The 18291-nt window shown below is 49.6% G+C and overlaps 1 protein-coding gene across 2 annotated transcripts in view; it reads right to left on the bottom strand.

Annotated features, from left to right (window-relative positions):
* Window positions 1-18291, bottom strand: part of LOC130361132 (amine sulfotransferase-like) — a 74195-nt gene that overhangs the window by 11032 nt on the left and 44872 nt on the right. Inside the window, exon 4 of one of the 2 annotated variants that reach the window (XM_056563744.1) lies at window positions 15717-15861. In XM_056563744.1, coding sequence (XP_056419719.1) covers window positions 15717-15861 — 145 coding nt within the window. The remainder of the gene's footprint in view (window positions 1-15716; window positions 15862-18291) is intronic. The other variant, XM_056563745.1, reaches the window with a different exon arrangement.

Below are 18291 nucleotides of genomic sequence, written 5' to 3'. Positions count from 1 at the left end.
CAGGGTTTACCATAGATGAACCCCCTAGTCTCCTCGTGCGGTACGTAACCTCCCTCTTGACTAGGTTCATTCTGTTCCCCCATAACAGTTGGAAAAACAGGCTGTAGACCCTAGTGTCGCAAGCCTCTGGCAAGATACATACGCTGCCCAGATAAACAAGGGGATCAGGTATGATTTAATCGGGTGCACCCTTTCCCTGAGGGTCATAGACCAACCCTTCCACTGGTTCACCCTCTGAGTGGCATCATGGAGCTTATCGTCCCAGTTTTTGGTGGGATAATCATCCTGGCTGAATGTGATGCCCAGAATTTTTGCTGAGTCTTGGGGCCCTGGGAGGGTGTCCGGGAGTAGTGTTGCTTGCGAATATTCGCAATGCGAATTTTATTCGCGAATATCGCATATTCGCGAATATCGCATATTCGCGAATTCGCGAATATTCGCGAATATAGCACTATATATTCGTAATTACGAATATTCGTTTTATTTTTTTTCATTTTTTTTTTTTCACAGTACACATCACAGTGATCATCCCTCTCTGCTTCCATCTTGTGTGGTGTAAAGAAGGCTCTAATACTACTGTGTGAGACTGGTGCACGAATTTTCACATATGACAAAATTTGCATATGCAAATTTTCGCATATGTGAATTTTCGCTTATGCAAATTTAGTATATGCTAATTTTCGCATACGTGAATTTTCGCGTATGCGAAAATAAAACGAGAATATTACGAATATGCGAATATTCGCGAATATATGATGAATATTCGTCCATATATTCGCGAATTTGAATATGGCCTATGCCGCTCATCACTATCCGGGAGATCAAACGTGGGATCCCCCCCTCCCAGCCAGAGACTTTCACACTTTTCCCGGTTGATCTTGGACCCGAATGCCTCCGAGTAGCGGTCCACCTCCGACATCACCACATCGACCTCCTCCCTCGAGGAGATGAAAATAGTGACATCATCAGCGTACGCCACCACTCTCTGGGTGACATCCAGCTCCACCAGACTCATCCCGACTCCCGCCAACGGCCCACAATCTACCCTCCGGACGAAGGGATCAATCGCGAACAAGTATAAAAGCGGGCTCAAAGGACAACCCTGACGGACTCCGGACCCCACCTCAAAAGAGCGGCCGGACCACCCGTTCACCAGTGGGAAACTCTCTGCCCCGGCATACAAGATCTTAAGCCACTTCACAAAAGTACTCGGTAAGCCATATTTCAGGAGGACGGACCAGAGGTACTCGTGGTTCACCCGATCAAATGCTTTGGCCTGATCCAAGGACAGTAAGTACCCCTTCCAGAGACCCGCACTACTCCGCTCCACTGCCTCCCTGACACTGAGGACAGCACTTAAGGTGCTTCGGCCTGGGGCAGAGCAGTGCTGAGCCCCCCAAAGGAGCCGTGGTGCTAACTTCACCAACAGATTAAACAGTATCTTGGCCAGAAGCTTCCTGTCCGTATTGAGAAGAGCTATGGGCCTCCAATTCTCAATACGGCTGGGATCTTTACCCTTTGAGAGAAGAATCAGGGCTGACCTCCTCATTGACTTTGGCAGAGTGCCCGAGGAGAGACACTCATTGAATACCTTGGTCAAAAGGGGAGCTAAAGACTCCTTAAAGGTCTTATACCACTCGGATGTTAAGCCATCCGGACCTGGCGACTTCTTGGGGGCGAGCCCCTCGATCGCCAGTCTCACTTCCTCTTCCCTGATATCTTCTGCCAAAACATCAAGAGAGGGGTCTACCCCTGGCTCAGGAATGGTTTCAGCAAGGAAAACCAACATCCTGCCTCAATCTAGATCCTTCCTCCCCAAGAGGTGCGAATAGAAGGATCTGACGACCTCCAGGATCCCTGATCTGGACCGATTCAGGGATCCCGTACTATCAACCAGTCCTGAGACTACTTTACTACTCACTGACATCTTGCAGTTCTTGTAAGGGTCGGGCGAGCGGTACTTCCTTTAATCTCTCTCAAAAACCAAAGATGCGTGCCTATCGTACTGACACCTCATCAGCAAGGACTTCACTCTGGAGATATCCTCTCGGCTACCTCCAGTCGAAACAAGAAGCTCGAGTTTCCTCCTCAGACCCTGATACAGGCGATACCTATTCAGGGACCTGAGGCTCGAGAGCTGGCGGAAGAACCCTCCCACCACTCTGACTTACTACTACAAAGGCCCAGTTAAGATACCTGACTCTGAAGAAAATCCTCAAAGGACTGTCTTATCGCCGCTTCCTCCAGGAGGGACGAATTCAGCTTCCAATAACCTTTACCCATCCGGGGGTCTCTGAAACATTCAAGGAAAACAAAATCATACCGTTATCAGAGAATTCCACCTCAACCACGGACACTGCGGAAGAGACGGCTTCCTCCTTCAAATAAAACTTGGCTATCCTAGACCTGCTGCTGCTACCTCGATGATACGTGAAACCCGCTTGGCCTGAGGGGCTCCGGATGTGGGCATCCTCTAGGCGAGCTTCCCTAACTATTGTCACGATTCGGCTTCCAGGTAGTGGATCCTCTGTGTCAGCGAGGGATTGGCGTGGACCGTGCTAGTGGACCGGTTCTAAGAGGCTACTGGTTTTCACCAGAGCCCGCCGCAAAGCGGGATGGTCTTGCTGCGGCAGTAGCAACCAGGTCGTATCCACTAGCAACGGCTCTACCTCGCTGACTGCTGAGAAGGCGTGGGACAGAAGGACTAGGCAGAGGCAAGGTCAGACGTAGCAGAAGGTCGGGGGCAGGCGGCAAGGTTCGTAGTCAGGATGGGTAGCAGAAGTTCAGGTACACAGGCTTTGGACACACTAAACGCTTTCACTGGCACAAGGCAACAAGATCCGGCCAGGGAGTGCATGGGAGGAGGTCAGATAAAGGCAGGGAGCAGATGGGAGCCAATTAAGCTAATTGGGCCAGGCACCAATCATTGGTGCGCTGGCCCTTTAAGTCGCAGAGAGCTGGCGCGCGCGCGCCCTAGAGAGCGGAGCCGCGCGCGCCAGCAGATGACAGCAGGGGACCGGGACGGGTAAGTGACCTGGGATGCGATTCGCGAGCGGGCGCGTCCCGCTGTGCGAATCGCATCCCCGACGGCCATGACAGTGCAGCGCTCCCGGTCAGCGGGACTGACCGGGGCGCTGCGGGGAGAGAGACGCCGTGAGCGCTCCGGGGAGGAGCGGGGACCCGGAGCGCTAGGCGTAACAGTACCCCCCCCCTTAGGTCTCCCCTTTTCTTTGACCGGCAACTGCCTCCCCTGGGATGAGGACACCGGGAAAGAATGGAGGGTTTCCTCAACGGCAGGCAGTACAGCAGGAGTGGGAATGGGGAGGGAGGGCAGAGGGCGAAGCCTGGCACGGGGCAGTGTGACACCAGGACGGGGGCCATGAGGAGGCACAGAGGTTTGCCTGACGGGACTGGGAGGGGGGGAGAGGCACTTCCTATGGCAGGCAGAGTCCCAGTTCTTTATCTCCCCGGTGGTCCAATCAAGGGTGGGGGAATGAAGCCGGAGCCATGGCAGACCGAGGAGGACCTCAGAGGTACAACTGGGGAGAATGAAGAACTCAATCCTTTCGTGGTGGGGTCCGATAGACATCAGGAGGGGTTCTGTGCGGTAACGCACGGTGCAGTCCAATCTGGCTCCGTTGACCGCGGAAATGTAGAGCGGTTTGGCGAGACGGGTCACCGGGATGCAGAATTTATTAACAAAGGACTCCAAAATAAAATTCCCGGAGGCACCAGAGTCCAAGCAGGCCAAGGCTGAGAGGGAGGAGTTGGCTGTAGGAGAAATCCGCACGGGCACCGTGAGACGTGGAGAAGAAGATTTAGAACCAAGAGATGCCACACCCACGTGAGCTGGGTGCGTGCGTGCGTTTCCCAGGCGTGGAGGACGGATAGGGCAATCCACCAAGAAATGCTCGGTACTGGCACAGTACAGACAGAGATTTTCTTCTCTACGGCGATTCCTCTCTTCCTGGGTCAGGCGAGACCGATCCACTTGCATGGCCTCCTCGGCGGGAGGCCCAGGCATAGACTGCAAAGGATGCTGTGGGAGAGGTGCCCAGAGATCTAAGTCTTTTTCCTGGCGGAGCTCTTGGTGTCGCTCAGAAAAACGCATGTCAATGCGGGTAGCCAAATGGATGAGTTCTTGGAGGTTGGCAGGAATCTCTCGTGCGGCCAGCACATCCTTGATGCGACTGGATAGGCCTTTTTTAAAGGTCGCGCAGAGAGCCTCATTATTCCAGGACAGTTCAGAAGCAAAAGTACGGAATTGTATGGCGTACTCGCCAACGGAAGAATTACCCTGGACCAGGTTCAGCAGGGCAGTCTCAGCAGAAGAGGCTCGGGCAGGTTCCTCAAAGACACTTCGGACTTCAGCAAAGAAGGACTGGACTGTGGCTGTGGCCGGATCATTGCGGTCCCAGAGCGGTGTGGCCCAAGACAAGGCCTTTCCTGAAAGAAGGCTTACTACGAACGCCACCTTAGACCGTTCTGTAGGAAACAAGTCTGACAACATCTCCATATGCAGGGAACACTGAGACAAAAATCCATGGCAGAGTCTGGAGTCCCCATCAAATTTGTCCGGCAGGGACAAGCGGAGGCTAGGAGCGGCCACTCGCTGCGGAGAAGGTGCAGGAGCTGGCGGAGGAGATGGTTGCTGCTTTAGCAGAGGCAGAATTTGCTGTAACATGGCGGTCAACTGCGACAGCTGCTGTCCTTGTTGAGCAATCTGCTGCGATTGCTGAGCGACCACCGTGGGAAGATCAGCGAGACTTGGCAGCGGCACCTCAGCGGGATCCATGGCCGGATCTACTGTCACGATTCGGCTTCCAGGTAGTGGATCCTCTGTGTCAGCGAGGGATTGGCGTGGACCGTGCTAGTGGACCGGTTCTAAGAGGCTACTGGTTTTCACCAGAGCCCGCCGCAAAGCGGGATGGTCTTGCTGCGGCAGTAGCAACCAGGTCGTATCCACTAGCAACGGCTCTACCTCGCTGACTGCTGAGAAGGCGTGGGACAGAAGGACTAGGCAGAGGCAAGGTCAGACGTAGCAGAAGGTCGGGGGCAGGCGGCAAGGTTCGTAGTCAGGATGGGTAGCAGAAGTTCAGGTACACAGGCTTTGGACACACTAAACGCTTTCACTGGCACAAGGCAACAAGATCCGGCCAGGGAGTGCATGGGAGGAGGTCAGATAAAGGCAGGGAGCAGATGGGAGCCAATTAAGCTAATTGGGCCAGGCACCAATCATTGGTGCGCTGGCCCTTTAAGTCGCAGAGAGCTGGCGCGCGCGCGCCCTAGAGAGCGGAGCCGCGCGCGCCAGCAGATGACAGCAGGGGACCGGGACGGGTAAGTGACCTGGGATGCGATTCGCGAGCGGGCGCGTCCCGCTGTGCGAATCGCATCCCCGACGGCCATGACAGTGCAGCGCTCCCGGTCAGCGGGACTGACCGGGGCGCTGCGGGGAGAGAGACGCCGTGAGCGCTCCGGGGAGGAGCGGGGACCCGGAGCGCTAGGCGTAACAACTATATTATTAAGGGCCCCACTATCGCAATCCAGCGTACCGTTGGAGCCTCTCCTATCTTGGGACCTTGTGACATTATTGAAGTCCCCTCCAAAGATCACCTGCCGGCTAGTAAAAAGGAAGGGCTTAATCCTCATAAAGAGATTTTTATGGCCCAGCTTTGTTTGTGGGGCATAGATGTTTATGAGCCAGAGCTCTTGTCCCTTCATGAGGACATCTAAGATCAGGCACCTCCCCATTTCTAACTCAATAACCCGTCTGCATTCAACCAGAGCGGTAAAAAGGACCGCCACCCCACTATACGGCTCAGCCGCAAGAGACCAGTGGGAGGGCCCACGCCTCCACTCTCTTCTGGCTTTCACCAGAGAGGCTAGATTTGACAACCTGGTCTCCTGTAAAATGAAAATGTCAGCTTCAACATGGCCCACAAAATCGAAGGCTGCGAATCTAGCCGTATCCGGCTTTATACTGGCACAGTTAATAGATGCCAGCGTCAGTGGGGGTGAGTGCCGCCATCATGGCTCATTGAGTTAGACGGCCACACCTTTACTTCTGCTTCCCCTTCTTTTTTGCCCCCTCATCCTCTGAAGAAGAGGAAAGGGCAGGACCACTTTTGGACCTTTTCTTAGACTCTGATTGGTTCAAGTGGTCCCCGTCTCCGTCCGGCCCCAGTCTAGCCCTGCCCTCCGAGGAAGGTGCCTCCGCAGGACATGATCCAGTTCCCCCCAGAGGCTCTCTCACCCTAGGCACCCCCCCCTCACCTTCCCCCTCCAAGGAGGGGGAGGAGATGGTATCGAGGACGAGGTACCGGTTTGACAGGTCAATCAGTCAGGCGTCCATTTTGGACCTGGCCCGTAGTACAAGGCTTAACAGAGCTCTGACCTCTTCTTTCTCCCTTTCCTTTTCCTTTTGCCCTTGTCTTTCTTTTTTGGCCTCTCCCCACTCTCCTCATCCACACTTTCATAGTGGGAGGAATCGGAAGGGTCGGCCATATTGCCTTCCTCTCTGCGCAGCCTCCTGATCTCCTCATTCAGCACGTTCTCTCCCAGGGCTTCAGTGGTTACAGGGCCAGCTTCAGGACCACTGGCCGGAGCTACCCCCGTCACCTGGGCACTCTCCAGCTCCCTACTCCTCCTACGATTTTCCTCCCGCCTTAGTTTGGCGGGGCCCTTTATCCTCGTCACTAGCCCTGTTGCGCCCCCATCCCTGCTCGTACCCTCCCCAGCCGAGGCAACTTCCCAGCTCTCCCAGGCCGGAGCGGTCGCAGCACGGGCGAAAGCGCTCGGACAAGGGCTGAAAGGGTGCCCGAGGACACCACACAGGTGGCACCGGATCTGCCTACAGGATGCGGCCAGATGACCCACCCCACCACACAAAGCACAGACCTGTACAGTACAGGCTTTGCTAAAATGGGTGGGGCTACTGCACCTGTGACAGACATTAGGCTGCCCCTGGTAGAAGACCTGGATCCTGTCACATCCAAGGAAGGTGGCTGACGGAATGTGGGCAACTGTACTACCTGAACGTTTGAGTTTGACGGAAAACGTCCAGGCCCCTGACCAGATCCCGTGCTCATCCATATTTTTCTTTGGCATGTCCGTCACATCCCCATACCGACCAAGCCAGGTCATGATGTCATAACAAGAAAGTGACTCCTTATGGGTCAAAACTGTCACTTTCTTGACTGAGTTCTGACGGGAAATCGCCTTTACAGCAAAATCCCGCCAGCCGGGCTCGTTCTTGGCCACTTCGTAGTTTGACCAGAAGAGTTCGAGACCCTCTGGCCGAACGAAATTTACGTCAAACTCAGACGAACCATAGGGGTGGATCAGGGCAAAGATGTCACTCGCCCTGAATTCCATCTGGAGGAGGAGCTCAACCACTTTAGCGCGAGGCGGGCACGCATCCTCGCCCCTCCAAATCAGACGGACCCCATTCCTACGGTTATTGTCCTGCCCGGGTGTCGGGAGGGACCAGACCACCTTCCCCTTCTGCTCTCGGAAAGCCCCCAAACCGTGCCTCTCTATCCAGAAAGACAGGTCGACCTCACCCCTTCCCTCTACCTGGATCGACCCATCGCCCCTACGCAGAGCCTCCAGGAGGCGCTGTTGCAAGTAACCCCCGGGCCCAGATGGAGACGGGGACCCCACCAAATCCCCGGCAGCAACACTGGCATAGCTCCAAGGAGTAGTCACTGCCGGGGGGGGTGCAGCCGGACCAGACCCAGGAGCACCATTCACACCACAACTCCCATCATCCATACCAGATGTTGCATTCACACCACCACTACTCCCACCACTACACCCACCATCATTCACTCCACTGACACTCCTCCCATTCACAACACTACCACCACCATCATTATCACACCCTGCACTCACTTCCTGCCTAACATATCCTGGGCTGGCTGGGACCTGTAGTACCGCCGGTTTTAATACAGGTTTTCTTGCTGGCTTGGCTGCCGCTGGGGTCAACGCTGATGGCTCCTCCTTCATAGGCGATGTTACCACATGAGTCAGGGGCTGCCCCACCGGGCGCACCCCTGCTCCTCCCACAATGCCACCACTAGGCTTGCCCGACTGCTCAGGCTCTGCTGATGACACTGACGCCCGGACACTCCCCCCCCCCTTACAGAGGAGTGCCCCGCAGCGCCCGCAGAAACCACAGTACTCGGGGGACCGCCCCCCGAGCACACGGACCAACCTTTCTCTGCTTCCGACTCCTGGACACTCCCCCCCCCCCCTCACAGGAGAGTACCCTGCAGCATTGGTAGTGCCCACAGCACTCGGAGAACCTGGGTGTCACAGGGCATAGGAACAGACACAGCATCCTCCACCACATGCGCTCCTTCCTCTATCTTCTCCTTAACTCCTTCACTGCCATCCTCACTATCTTCACCGCCACTACTCTCCCCATCATCCACCTCAACCTCCACCTTACCTGGGGATTTCATGGCGGCAAACCTTTCATCATTTGCCAGCTTCTCTCTGAGGAGACCGCTGCCCTCCAGGATCTCTGCCTTCCTCTCCTCCAGCTTAGCAATCTTGGCTTTCAGGGCTGTGATCCTTTTCTTCAGCTCAGGCTTGCTTCTCCTGAAACCAGAGTTTGCCAGACTCTGAGTCCCACGCAGATCTTTTCTTGCAAGCCTGAGCTCTTTACTGCAGCGGTCGTATTCCGCAAAGCGTGCGGCCATGCGGGAGCAATAAGTCTCATTTGATTCTTTGGGGCCTCTTTCTGCCCACATCTCCAAACTCTTCCTCCTTGTTTTCCTTCCACCACCAGATCTCTGTCTGGCACCCGTTGCCGGAGGAGCAGAGCCTGCATTGCTGCAGACTCTGCTGGATCTTCTGCCTCTGGCTGGAACAATGGCTGTAGCAGTTTTCTCTCCAACCCCTTGAAGAACAGGGAATGGAGGCCTGAGGCTCCATGCAGGAAAGCTCTCCCAGGGAGCCTGTCACACCCCTGGGAAAGGCTTGATGAAAAATGCTGCTTCTCTGGAAGTCTGGAGCTCAAAAGAGACACACCCGACAGCTTCTCACACAGAATTCCTGTGCTCTCTGCTGACACCTCTGTCCATGTCAGGAACTATCCAGAGCAGGAGAAAATCCCCATAGCAAATATATGCTGCTCTGAACAGTTCCTGACATGGACAGAGGTGTCAGTAGACAGCACTGTGGTCGTAACAAAAAAGAGATCCCAAAAAGAAAAGAATTTCCTCTGAAGTATACAGCCGCTAATAAGTACTGGAAGGATTAAGACTTTTTAATAGAAGTATTTTAAAAATCTGTTTAACTTTCTGGCACCAGTTGATTAAAAAAAAAGTTTTTCAACGGAGTGCCCCTGTTTATATGCAGACAGAGGTTTCGGAAGATGCAATGGCTTTTTTCAAATGGTCCAATAAAATATCCCTTTCTAGGAGTAACAAAAGGTTTTGTGGCTAGAAAATTAAGAAACAATGGCTTATTACAAGCTGTGAAACATTATTCCCATTTTGGGGCCGAGGAACAGGATTGGCTCCTAGTGAACAAAAGTGACACAAAACCCTCTATGGTTCTCCACCATAAGGTGATTTTAGTACAGACAGTAATGGACATGCTTAGGAAGGATCTGCGCTTGTCTTTGGATTAAATGTCTATGTTGTGAGGTTACCATAAAGCTGTGGCTTTCTTTTTGTGAACCTCAGTATTTACTTTTGAAGTTTTATTTTTACTACAAATCCCAGAATTCCACTTTCCTACCTCCCACACATCAGCCACCCCACCCATTGAACAACAAACAAGCTAGATTCAATGAAAAAGGTCAGTGCTTTCTAAACAGGGTGCCTCCAGCTGTTCCACCCATTGAAGCAGGCTCCCTGTCATCACCTGACTAGTGATGTCAGGTCTCGGCCACACTGCATCCTGGGAAATACTCAAGACAGGAGTAATTTTGTATGCTATTAAAAATGAACATCCAGAGCAAAGATCACATAAGAACACAAGACCAGCCGTTAGAGACAGGTAGAGACACTATATTATGAACTACACTAACTTTACCGCCCCTGTAGCATAATCAAATAAAAAAAATCCTGGAATACCCCTTTAATTTCTAATGAAAACAAAATTTGCACTGACAGAGCAAACAAGAACACTCTCTGCTGCTTTACTACAATTATTATATCTGTGGCTCCAACACCTTTTTGTGTTGTTCACTTCCCCTCACAGAGATCTTCACCTAACACTTAGTATTCCCTTACGTCCTAACCAGTAGCACAGATGGGGTATTCCACCCCCCGCGAACTGGTAGGACAGATGGAAGTTTTATTGAACCTAATTAAACAATCAGTAAAGACACACCCACAACACCCTGTATAAGTAAGAGGGTCATCCTCTGCTCCATTGTGTTTTTTTCTGTCCTCCCGGACAGTGGGACAGATGGTGACCCCCTTACTCCTGTTATATGAGTAGGAGGGGGGGGGGTTTCTTACTTGCAAATTTGGGCATAGTTTGCGCCCATCTGCTTCTATTCCTCGGAGCCGCGACTCCAATCGCGGCCCCGGCCGGAAGTGCGTCAGCGGTGTCTGACGTCACTTCCTGTTTCTCTCTTCGCTCCCGGCTCGGTTTTTTGCGCCGTTTTTTGCTAATAATGCGGCGAAACCGAGCGAGGAGCCTCTTTCCGTAACCCTCTAACTAATAGGGTTCCTTTTTTTTTCCTGTTTTTCTCCTGTTTTTTTAAGACAGGATTTCTTTATCTCTGTAACTCCGCCTTGTGGGCGGAGTCTTGTTTTGGCACCAGCCAGGAGGATATTTAAACTCCCCCTAGGCTGTCATTCAGCCTCCTAGAGCGCAGAGCTGTTGGTACTTCCACAGTCCTGTCTTTTTGAGTCTAGTAGTGCATCCTTGCGGATACTACTGTTTCCCTATCTCTATATCTTACTTGGTCTCTTGCTGAGAACTTTGGGTATTTTAAATTATTTTTTAGCTAGCCGCAATTTTTTTCTTGCCGCTACATTATCTAATCCTCCTCTCATATTTATCTAGATATGTCGACCGAGGGCTCAGGGGATCGTGAAGGCTTGGCAAAAAGGTCCGCCAAGCGCAAGCACCTCTCTTGCCATGACTGCAATACTCCCCTTGAGGATAATTATGAATTTTCCAGGTGCCCTCCTTGTAGGGCTAAGTCTCTACCTTCCCACCAGACTGAACCTACAGTCCAAGATATGTATGTGTGGGTCTCCTCTAACATGTCGGCTATGCAAGCCTCTATTGAGGAGCTGAAACACGTTGTCTCTCAGAAACGCGCCAGACCTTCTTCACCTCCCAGAATGGAGACGTCTGTGGATCAGGAGAGAGAAGATTCCAAGTCCTCCTCTTCGGATGAGGAGGTCACTGCATCCTATTTCTTTCCGCTGGAAAAGACCCAGCGTCTTCTGAGATCCATCCGGTCGGGGGACCAGGATGTTGATCCCGGGGAAGCCTCTACCTCCGCCTCTAAGGGACCTAGGGTCTTTAAAGCGGATGATACCCTTCTGTCCGTGCTTAGAATGGAATGGAAAAAAACGGAAAAGGGTCCGGTCTTAACTAAAAGATTTAAGACCATGTTTCCTATACAGGAATCTCAGTTTTCCTCCTGGGGCCCTGTCCCTAAGGTTGACATGGCAGTTGCCAAACTGTCCAAGAGGACAGTGGTCCCTGCTGAGGATGGGTCTTCCTTGCAGGATCCAATGGATCGGAAGGCTGACTGTGCCATGAGGCGCTCCTACTCCACTGCTTCTGCGTCTGCATCAGTGGCGATAGCTTGCTCTGAGGTAGCAAACTTTTTGAAGACCCGCCTTTCTAACATCCAGTCGGATTTGGACCAGGGGGTTCCTAGAGATGAAATTCTTTCATCCTTCAAGACGTCCAATCTGGCCGTTGGTTTTTTGTGCGATGCTTCCACCCAGCATCTTAAATTGGCCTCCAAGTCTATGGCCCTGGCTTCCGCTGGACGACGTCCTCTGTGGTTAAAACCTTGGAAGGTTGACAACTCTTCCAAGAACACCTTATGTGCTATGCCTTACGAACCCGGCATTCTTTTCGGAGCTGAGCTGGACCGCATTATGGAGGGACTTTCTGACAAGAAAGGCAAGTCCCTTCCTTATTCCTCCTTTCGTGGTCGAGGGCGGCGTTCTGGGGGCGGATCAGCCCCCCAGCCTAAGCCTCAGAGAGACTGGGGTAATCAACGCCGGGGCGGAAAACGCTCCCGTGGCCCCAAAGACAACAGAAAGCTCTGACTGCGGGCTTCTACGAAGCTCTGGGTTCCTTGCCGAGGTGACCTTTCCAGTTTCCCATCCTGCCCCCCAGATTCCAGTTGGTGGTCGTCTTCACCATTTTTCAAGCGCCTGGTCCCTCCACATTCAGGACCCTTGGGTCCTGAGATTAATCTCGGATGGTTATTCGATAGACCTCGAATCAATTCCCCCATCCAATTATGTGGAGACAAGAGTTCTTTCACCAATCAAACAGGGGGCGCTAGAAACCTACATTCTGGAATACATCCAGAAGAATGCCTTAGAGGAAGTTCCTCTTGCAGAGCGGGGGTCAGGAATTTATTCTCCAGTCTTCCTAGTTCCCAAGGTAACAGGAGACTGGCGGACTATTATAGATCTGAGATATCTCAATCAGTATGTAAAGCACAAACGCTTTCGTATGGAAACTATTCAATCTGTGGTCAACCTCATCTCGCCAGGGGATTACCTGGCTACTCTGGATCTAAAGGATGCTTACCTTCATATTCCTATTCATCCGGTATCCAGAAAGTATCTAAGGATCGCAGTTCAGGTAGGGGGAGTTCTAAAACACCTCAAGTTTGTAGCCCTCCCGTTTGGAATTTCTTCGGCCCCACACACATTTACCAAAGTGGTGGTAGCGGTAGTTGCTGCTCTAAGGCTCCAGGGGCTCAGCATCGTTCCCTACCTAGACGATTGGCTCCTCAGAGCTCCTTCTTCTGCGATCTTGTCCCAACATCTGCAACTAGCAGTATCCTTCCTTCACCAGTTAGGGTGGATAGTCAATTGGGCCAAATCCAATTTCCTCCCAACGACCTCAGTGAGGTTCCTCGGCTTCATAGTCGACTCAATCTCCATGACACTTTACCTCTCTCCCGAGAGGAAATCTCGGGTTCAGGAATCGGCCCTTTTTCTCTCTGTACCCCGGAGAGTTTCCATTCGCACTCTCATGCGGATGTTGGGACTTATGTCCGCTACCGTGGATGCGGTTCCTTGGGCTCTTTGGCATCTATGCCCTCTTCAATCAGAGGTGCTCGCCACTTGGAATCTCAGGCCCTCGGGCCTAAACAAGTGCCACTCCCTGTCTTATCGAGTCCGGTCCTCTCTCAGATGGTGGTCTCACCTCGAGGACGTCAAGTCAATGATCCAACCCCCTTGGATCATACTTACTACCGACGCGTCCCTTGTAGGTTGGGGAGCGCATCTCTTGGATCTGTTAGTGCGGGGATCTTGGTCTCCACAGGAGAGAGGGTTAACCTCCAATCTCCTCGAGATTCGAGCCATCAGATTAGCACTCCTCCACTTTGCTTCTCTTCTTCAAGGGAAAGCAGTAAAGATCCAATCCGACAGCATGACGGCTGTATTGTACATCAACAAGCAGGGAGGCTCTCGATCACAAAGCCTCCTCAGAGAGGTGGGTCTGATCTTGGATTGGGCAGAGAGGAACCTAACCCACCTGTCGGCAGTTCACATTCGGGGATCTCTCAATGTGATCGCCGACCGCCTGAGCAGAGGACTTTCAACTGGAGAATGGTCTCTCCATCCAGAGATGTTCAAACAAATAACACTCAGGTGGGGTATGCCAGAAATAGATCTTATGGCAACAAGGTTCAACACCAAAGTGGTGAGATTTTGTTCCCTGTACAGGGAAGACAACCCAGTAGCAATCGATGCTCTCTCAATCCCATGGAGGTTCAGGCTGGCCTACATCTTCCCTCCAATTTCCTTGATCCCAAGGGTATTGATGAAAATCAGGCAGGACTAAGCCTCTGTCATAGCCATAATTCCATTTTGGCCCAAGAGAGCTTGGTTTACCCAACTCTTGCAAATGAGTCGGGGACAATTCTGGAGGCTTCCCCCAGAGCAAGCACTAGTGTCGGGGGACACTCACAGCTGCCCAAATCTTCAAATGTTCAACCTGACAGCCTGGAGGTTGACCAGTCCCTTCCACATCTAGAAGGGCTTTCTAGTGCGGTCTTGAATACCCTCTCGCATTCCAGAGCGGAGTCCACTAACAGAGCCTATAAAAGAATTTGGACAACTTTTCAGTCTTGGTGCTCCAAGAAACAACTACCTGGACAGAATCCAGCTGTTGCCACAATCCTCAACTTTCTCCAGGAGGGATTAGACAAGAATCTATCTCCTTCCACACTCAGAGTTCAGGTATCAGCCATCTCTGCCTTTCTCAATAAACCATTGTCTCAAGACCCACTAGTCAAAATATTCTTGAGGGGATCCTCAAGGTTAAAACCTACAATTATACAACCTGTCCCAGCATGGGACTTATCGATGGTGCTCAAGGGGTTAGCCTCTCCCCCCTTTGAGCCCTTGGAGGAGGTGGACATGAAGTTTGTTACCATTAAATTAACTTTTTTACTGGCAATCACTTCAGCCAAAAGGATTGGGGAACTTCAAGCGCTCTCGGCACTTGAACCATATACTAAATTTTTGCCGGATCGAGTGTTACTCAGATTCATGCCATCCTTTATACCTAAAGTTCCATCATTCCAAAATATTAATCAAGTTATATCCCTGCCAGTATTTTCTCCTCCTCCATCCTCCAATGAAGATAGTGCTCTTCATTGCCTAGATATCTCGAGATGTCTCCAGATCTATATAAGAAGATCTTTGGAGTTTCAGAAGGATGAAAATCTGCTAATTCTCTTTTCAGGACCCAAGAGAGGTCTTAAAGCTTCAAAGCCCTCCATCAGTAGATGGGTAAAAGATGCCATTCGTATTGCCATGGTATCCCAAGGTAAGGAGCCTCCTGAGTTTGTAAAAGCTCATTTCACCAGGTCTGTATCTACCTCCTTTGCGGAAAGGAGTCTTGTTCCCTTGGAACATATATGCAAAGCTGCTTCCTGGAGTTCACTCTCCACATTTATCACCCACTACAGACTTGACAGTAGATTGGCCGATTTCTCCTCATTTGGACGGACAGTATTATCTGCCGTCAGGCATGAGAGCCCTCCCTCATAGGGTTTCTGCTTGCCATTTCCCCATCTGTGCTACTGGTTAGGACGTAAGGGAATCGTTAATTTCTAACGATAATTTGTTTTCCCTTAGTCCTAACAGTAGCACAACTTTCCCTCCCTAGTTAAGTTATTTTCTTCTATTATTTGCCTTTAGTTCTTCTTGTTACTACACAATGGAGCAGAGGATGACCCTCTTACTTATACAGGGTGTTGTGGGTGTGTCTTTATTGATTGTTTAATTAGGTTCAATAAAACTTCCATCTGTCCTACCAGTTCGCGGGGGGTGGAATACCCCATCTGTGCTACTGTTAGGACTAAGGGAAAACAAATTATCGTTAGAAATTAACGATTTCTCTATTGGCTGCTGATGCTATGCGCAGAGGCGTTTATAATGGCTTTGACATCACCCCTATATTGCCTCCTGATTGGCTGGGAGAACTGTTTGAAAGACATAATTGCATTCCCTGAGGTCAGGTGACATTACCTCTCCCTGATAAAAAGACATCAAAGAATGTTTCCCAGTCCATTGTATATTTTAGGAATGGGAACATTTTGTTGAAGTGGTAATAGGACACTATGACATCTTTTGGGTTTCGACACACATATAAAATCTGAAAAAAAGGAAAACCCTGCAATTAATTACAATATAGTTTTGATTAATTGCAATGACTTGTCAAATGGAGAATAAATATTTCATAACAAATGATGTAATCATTTCTCAACCCCTTTGCCCCTTAAGGACCAAGTCCATTTTCACCTAAAGGACCAGAGCATTTTTTGCACATCTGACCACTGTCAATGTAAGCTTTAATAACTATGGGATGCTTTTACTTTTCATTCTGATTCAGAGACTGTTTTTTCGTGACATATTCTACTTTAACATAGCAGTAAATTTTTTGTCGATACGCATCATTTCTTGGAGAAAAATTCAAAAATTTTATGAAAAATTAGAAAATTTTAAATTTTTCTAACTTTTAAGCTCTCTGCTTGTAAGGCAAATAGACATTCTAAATACATTTTTTATTGATTCACATATACAATATGTCTACTTTTATGTTGGCATCATAAAATTGACATGTTTTTACTTTTGGAAAACATCAGAGGGCTTCAAAGTTTGGCAGCAATTTTCTAATTTTTCACAAAATTTTCAAAATCTGAATTTTTCAGGGACCAGTTCAGCTTTGAAGTGGATTTGAAGGGCCTTCATATCATAAATACCCCATAAAATACCCCATTATAGAAACTGCACCCCTCAAAGTATTCAAAATGATATTCAGAAAGTTAGTGAACCCTTTAGGTGTTTCACAAGAATAGCAGCAGTGAAGGAGAAAATTCAAAATCTTCATTTTTTACACTCACGTGTTCTTGTAGACCCAGTTTTTTTTTACATTTTACAAGGGGTAATAGGAGAAAAAGCCCCCAAAATGTGTAACACTATTTCTCTCGAGTAAGGAAATACGTCTTGTATGTATGTAAAGTGTTCGGCGAGAGCAGTAGAGGGCTCAGAAGGGAAGGAGCGACAATGGGATTTTGGAGAGTGAATTTTGCTGAAATGGTTTTTGGGAGGCATGTCGCATTTAGGAAGCCCCTATGGTGCCAGAACAAAAAAAAAAAAACACATGGCATACTATTTTGGAAACTACACCCCTCAAGGCACGTAACAAGGGTTCCAGTGAGTCTTAACACCCCACAGGTGTTTGATGATTTTTCATTAAAGTCGGATGTGTAAATGAAAATTATTATTTTTTTCACTAAAGTGCAATTTTTTCCCCCAAATTTACAATTTTTACAAACGGTAATGGGAGAAAATGACCCCATAATTTGTAACCCCATTTCTTCTGAATATGGAAATACCCCATGTTAGGACGTAAAAAGTCTCTGCGGGCGAACTACAATGCTCAGAAGAGAAGGAGTCACATTTGGCTTTTGGAAAGCAAATTTTGCTGAAATGGTTTTGGGGGGGCATGTAGCATTTAGGTGCTAGAACAGCAAAAAAAAACACATGGCATACTATTTTGGAAACTGCACCCCTCAAGGAATGTAACAAGAGGTACAGTGAGGTTAAACACCCCACAGGTGTTTGATGACTTTTTGTTAAAGTCGGATGTGTAAATGAAAAAAAATATTAACTAAAATGCAGTTTTCCCCAAATTTTAAATTTTTACATGGGGTAATAGGAGAAAATACCCCTCCAAAATTTATAACCCCATTTCTTCTGAGTATGTAATACCCCATATGTGGATGTAAAGTGCACTGCAGGCGAACTACAATGCTCAGAAGAGGATAAGCACCATAGAGCTTTTGGAGAGATAATTTGTTTGGAATGGAAGTCAGGGGCTATGTGTGTTTACAAAGCCCCCCGTGGTGCCAGAACAGTGGACCCCCCCACATGTGACCCCATTTTGGAAACCACAACCCTCGCAGAATTTAATAAGGCATGCAGTGATCATTTACACCCCACTGGCATTTGACAGATCTTTGGAACAGTAGGCTGTGCAAACGAAAAATTAAATTTTTCATTTTCACAGACCACTGTTCCAAAAATCTGCCAGACACCTGTGGGGTGTAAATTCTCACTGCACCCCTTATTACATTACATGAGGGGTATAGTTTCCAAAATGGTGTCACATGTGGGGGGGAAATATGTCCAATTTCCAATTAGGGCTTGCGCTCCAATGGGACTAATTTCCCATAATTCGGGAACCCTATAATATTAAAACTTGCATCTTTTATTAATCCTTTATTAAAACTTTAACACTGGTGAGAAAATGATAATGATGTACTTTAAAAACACAGTCAGGGAGCAGTTTGACAAGGATTATATAATCCTATTTCTCTTAATATTGTGGTAGGATAATCCCCCGAAGGGTATTAAGTATTCCTCCAATTGGGAGTTAAATTTTTCCTAAACTATATATTGCTATCATTAACTATCTGGCCCCAGAACTGCAAATTAAAACGCCATATATTGGCACCCCCTCCCCCTCGACGTTTTGCCGGCCGCAACTGGCTTTATCAAGGGTCAGTTGCGGCCGGCGAAACGTTGGGGGGGGGGCACA

This window comes from Hyla sarda, chromosome 3 (genome assembly GCF_029499605.1).
Source record: "Hyla sarda isolate aHylSar1 chromosome 3, aHylSar1.hap1, whole genome shotgun sequence".
NCBI lineage: Eukaryota > Metazoa > Chordata > Amphibia > Anura > Hylidae > Hyla > Hyla sarda.
The sequence above is the reverse complement of the archived record's forward strand: the minus strand, read 5'-3'. Positions and strand labels throughout refer to the sequence as shown.